This window comes from Mus caroli, chromosome 6, assembly GCF_900094665.2.
Source record: "Mus caroli chromosome 6, CAROLI_EIJ_v1.1, whole genome shotgun sequence".
In the NCBI taxonomy this organism is placed as follows: domain Eukaryota; kingdom Metazoa; phylum Chordata; class Mammalia; order Rodentia; family Muridae; genus Mus; species Mus caroli.
In genome coordinates this window covers 36,388,403-36,393,979 of record NC_034575.1, presented here as the reverse complement: position 1 = coordinate 36,393,979, position 5,577 = coordinate 36,388,403, and the positions used below count along the sequence as shown (strand labels likewise).

Genomic DNA, 5,577 nt, shown 5'->3' with positions numbered 1-5,577 from the left:
AATAGGTTCTGCAGAGATTTCTATGCCTGCCTACTGTCTCACTGTAGAAGGACTGGGGTCATTAATGTGTGCTACTATTTCTGGCTTTATGTGGGTTCTGGAGATTCAAATCTAAGTCCTCAATCCTGCATGGTAAGTAGTGCACACACTAAGGTAACTCCCCAGTCACCTTCTTACCTTTTTATGTCAATGGATAGAAACAACAACAACAAAAAAAAACTCACAAAATCTCAGGAATGGTACTTTGAAAGACTAATGTAAGAAATTAGCAGTACTTCCTGATTTGGAGGATAGATTTTAGGCAGGACACAATAACACATGGAGATGCTTGTAAGAAGTTTATTTGACAGACTACAATGGATATTCCAGTCAATTGTACTTGGAGAATATGATAATGGTTTTGAAAGACACATAAGAAGCCTCTTGTTAAGTCATTCGCACAATATTATAAGCATAGTACCGGTTTCCTGTGATGGGCACCACTGCCATATCATTAGGACAGATATTCTTTTCTTGAACAATATCAATCACTGTTGCAAATGTTACAGTTTCTGTAAGAAATAAAACAAAAGTCATCTCTCAGACACTCTAGGGTTCTCTGATTTTCCTGTAGGACCAGCTAAGTCCTTCCAGGGCTGGTTTCCCCAAGTCATTTGCAAGTCACTCCCTTTTATCGTCCTTTCTCAGGCTATGCTTTCTATAGCTTTAGATCCCAGAAATACTCCTCATAGGCTTCCTTTCCATCTATATGCTGCTTTTCCATGCTTCCAAGTGGAAGCTCTGCAGCCATGTTGGTGTTTTTAATTTTCCTTCTTTGGCAAGTAGTTCTTTTTACTTACTTTTGATTTCCATATCCCAGAAAAATTTAATAGGATGATCATTACAGAGACAGCGGGTTTGTACATAGTTGAAGGCACCTTCCATTGGTTCATTACTTACAAGGTAAGCTTTGACCTGGTTGGGAGAGAAAGCCCACTGTTAGTACAACAAAGGTAAATAGAAGCCAATATAAGACAGGAAATAGCTGAGGCATGGCCTAGGGAACACAGACACCATTCAGTCATCAATGTATTATCATTCTACATGCTAATTTTCCTAGACTTTCTCTCTTCACACCATCATACTTAGCTCAGAAGTGCAGGTGTGAGATTCAGGAGGATGTAAGTGATTCCATTGGGCAAGGAGGTTCATCTTACTGTGCCTGTCTCCTACGGGAAGGCTTGTCCTTGGTACCAGCTAGAGTTCTTGGAAATGACTCATGTGAACTTTTAATATGTGACCGAATGAATAACATTCCAGTTATTTAAGTGTTGATTCCAGGACAAGACTTTGTGAGAATGATGGCAAGGCCCCTGACTCAGCCAAGTCTAACTCCATCATGTTGAATTATTCTCTCACTCTCATCAATTACAACCACTAGATTAAAAGTTACTCACTCCCTCTGCCCATATCTGGCCATTATTTGGTAAGTAAATTTTTTGAAGGCCAATTTCTTTGCTTCTTAAAGTTAAGAGTGCCTGTTAACTTCAGACATCACATATTAATATGTGTGTTAATATATTATATTATTATATAATTATATATATTATTAAATATGTAATACACACACACACACACACACACACACACACACATACACACTCCTGTTTTTGGCATCTAACTTAAGGAGTTTTGTCCTAGGGGTATATCTACCCAGATGGACTTGTGAATAGAATTCAGTGATTACAAAAACTGATAAGAAAAATATGCATTTAAATGAGAGTCAACCTTTCATCATAATTACAGTCATCAATGCATGCAATAAATCAGGAGTAGATATGATTTTTACTACAAACTGCATGAAAACATTTCATATTAAGTTTCAGGCTCCATTGTTTTGAAATGTTGCCTGCACTCATCTTTACTTTGAATATATGGTCAGTATCAGGGCGGTGGTATGATTAGAGCTGAAGACATATCCCATGTATACATTTCTGATGCTTTCTCCCATATCTAGCAAATTTATACTGAATAATTATTATTCAGAAAGGCAAGAGGAAAACAGGCTCAGTTTAAGTTCTTAATGGAGAAGCAGAAACAGATCCCTCATATTCTCTCACTCCTTCTCCAAACTATGGTTACAGATACTCATATGAGAACCCTGTTCTCAAGTCCTCTCCAAAATCCACTAATGCTCAGGGGGACCCTGGAGGGTGAACTATCAGTTCTCCGTGAGCTCTTTGCCTTCTTCTACCTATTTCTATCTTAGATGTTTTCATTCTCTTTCTCACTCTTTTTCTTCCTGGACTCTTTGGGCGAGGGTTTCTTCTCTGTGAAATGGGAATCATCATCTGCTCCAAGTTCTCAACATTGTTGTGAGATTCATACAACCAAACACATATGAATATGTTAACTTTGTCATGCAGTATTAGCTTACTGTCCATCATCTACTTACCACCATACATTCTCTATATTGTGTTTCAACTGTAAGTTGCACAGTGATCTGCTCATTTTGCTGTGCTGTTCGTGGAACATCTAGTTCCATCAAAAGTGGCTTTCTGACATTTCTGGAAAGAAAAAATAGGGCACAGAGATCAAAGACCTGATTATAGGAGAAAGCAGTATTCTAACATGGGGCAAGGGGAGAAAATAAAAGTAAGAATGATATAGCCTGACTCAATTCCTAAGCAGCAGCATCCCCAGTAATCTTTGTGTGTTGATTTGAATGTTTTCTTTGTTTAATTAAGAAATGGACATATTGTTTAAAATGAAGCATCCCTTTTTCAAGTTACAAATGACAAATTTTAAAAGAAAAATTATCTACTATCTCATGCTATTTCCTAATACCCTATAGCAAGTTGTGCTCATATTGTTGTCATGTGACCCTTTCACAGGGGTCACCTAAGATCACCAAAAAAAAAAACCCTACATATATTCACATTATTATTCATAAGAGTAGCAACATTACAAAGAGCAGTGAAAATAATTTTATGGTTGCGGGTCACCAAAACATGAAGAACTGTTTGCAAACCACTGCCCTACTGCTGGTTAGCTCCTTGTCCCTGACTAGAACGCCTGAGTCAAGTCATCCTTAGGAAAACCTTCCTACCCACAGAATCAAGTAAACAACCCTGTCCTGGAGGATTACATAGATCTTTCTCAAAGATCACCCCTTATGATTGCTAGAAAGGACATAGGAATGTGGAGCTATTTAGTAAAACAAAGAAATTGCACATGTTGTAATTGTGAACACACCACAGTTGGGGGAAAGTACATGAGATAAAAGCAAAGAGCAAGTCTTCCTCTTTAACCTACAATGCCTGCTCTGGGCCAAAGGAATCAACCAAAGAACCTAACTAGTGTCCTTTGGTGTTTTGTGTGATAGAAAAGAATTCTTAGAGAACATTATTCCTACATTTTCCTGGGACCGAACATGTTAGACTTCAATAATGGCACCAATTTTTCTATGATTCAGTTCCTATCAAAGATATTTGAATACCAATTATCTTCAAAATTCCCATTTGTGAATGACTTCAGGATTGTAGGATGATCATATTAGATAGAACAATTAATCATGCCAGTGTTTTCCTGAGGTCAGGGATTCCATACCAGGGAGATAGTGAATAATAACTACAGGAGAGTTGTTCACAAGCTGGAATGGCCAAAGCACTTCATTTTGTTAATTTGTTTCTTTGTTTGTTTGTTGTTTTTGTTTTTCAAGACAGGGTTTCTCTGTATAGCTGTGACTGTCCTGGAACTCACTCTGTAGACCAGGCTCACCTCAAACTCAGAAATCCACCTGCCTCTGCTTCCCTAGTTCTGGGATTAAAGGCATAAGCCACCACTGCCCGGATACTTTTTTTTTCAAAGCACTTAACTGTAAGGCTTATTTTAACATGGGCTTCCTCTAGGCTAGGAAGAATGCCATCTACACCAGAACATACAGGGATTCTCGGGCTGCCTGCATCAGCTCTTTAGAACCTTGTGATTTCTGCTAGAAAAGGACATTTGGCCAAGCTTCCCAGACCACTAATAGGGTCACAATCCAGAAAGCCAGCACAGTCAGACTGCTGCCAGTATAGAGCTCTCTAGTTTAATTGGGTGTCTTTCCTTCCCCTAGCTTCATTTGTCCTCTGGCTTCATTTCTTATTTCATTCATTCCTTCACATTTTCTGCTTTTTCCCTTTCTGCTTTCTTCAAACATCTACTCTCAATGTGGTGGCTTCCAGATCCAAGGACTACTGTTACTATAGGTCCTCATCTTTACCTTTAGGTGTTATCACTGGGATGACACCTATGATGACTCTTTTGTTAGTTCAACCTAACCTATAGGTTAGTAATCAAGTCTCTCATTCTCATTTGAAGCTGTTGCTAGAACTATGAGACATCTTTACCTTTATAAAGTACACTGAGAAAAAATGAGAACCACAGATGAGAGAGAGTAAAAATAATTGGTTATGGACAACTTATCATATACATTGGGGGTTTATTGTGTATGCAAGCCTATACGCCCAGTGGAAACATGAGGGGAATCTATGGAGGCTATGGAGAGAATGGATCTTGATATATGATCCATGAGAAATATCAAGAACAGATTCCTTTGCTACCTAAAAAATCTATATGAAACTGTGTACAGGTTTCCAGGCCAGAAGGAGACACTCTCTATGCTTTCCTGCACAAAAACAAGAATGGGTTTACTTACTCATCATCCTGGCTTTCAATGATCCCCAGCTGCAGACAGAGGACCAAGAAGAGTGTGGCAGCGCTGAACGTGAATGAGAGACCCTGCATAGTGGAGAAATCAGAACACCAGACCAGTAGGGTCCTTGGTGCTCAGTGCAGGTTTTATATACAGTTCATAGAAGCAGAAAAGCTGGCAGTTAGGTCCATGACGTGAATCACCTAAACACTTTCCTTATCATGATCTTTCCTTATTGGGGAGAAGTTTGTTATTTCTATGAAAAAAAATGTCATCATTCAATTAAATTGTTATAATATATGTGATTGTTCTTCCCTATTTTCTTAGTGTCATAGACCTTCTTTAAAGGTTCTTTCTTGGCTAACAGAAATGTTTTTCTTCTGTGTCATTTACTTCTGTTCCTCTTCCTTACTTTAAATTATTATTTGCTTGGTCTTGGCAGACAGTAGACTTTCTGATTGATTGGTCCCTAGCTAAAGATATACAACACATTCATTGATGATTTTGATATTAATTCAAAAGTAGATGCCACTAAAATCTTTACTAAAGTTCTATATTATCAGCCATTGTTACCCAGAAGCCACTTCCAATCATGAGAGAACTAGGAAAGGGCTGAGCTCTCTGCATGATGGAGCAGTGTGACTGTAATACCTGATAACATGGAAGTGTTTGAGATTGTTAAGGCCTTCTCTACTTCAGGACTTAATAGTAAGTTATCCAGATGCTCAAAGTCTCTATAATGAAATGTTTCTCATTGTATAGAATTCATCCACATACTAACATCCCTAAAACAGATCATTTAGCATTAAAAATTCAATCATTTTCCACATTTGAACTGTGGTAGTAAGGCATATAGAAAAATAATTATAAGAATTCCCTCCACTTGACCACAACTCAAA

General features: G+C 38.1%; 1 protein-coding gene across 1 annotated transcript; it reads right to left on the bottom strand.

The window, feature by feature from the left end:
• Window positions 1–324: 324 nt before the first annotated feature.
• On the bottom strand, window positions 325–4,793 carry LOC110296958 (prolactin-inducible protein homolog). The gene is made up of 4 exons (XM_021165761.1): window positions 4,682–4,793; window positions 2,435–2,546; window positions 840–954; window positions 325–551 (listed from the first exon to the last, which is right to left on the bottom strand). The coding sequence occupies exons 1-4, from the start codon at window positions 4,768–4,770 to the stop codon at window positions 427–429; spliced, it is 441 nt and encodes a 146-aa protein (XP_021021420.1). The 5' UTR covers window positions 4,771–4,793; the 3' UTR covers window positions 325–426.
• Between the last annotated feature and the right edge of the window lie 784 nt (window positions 4,794–5,577).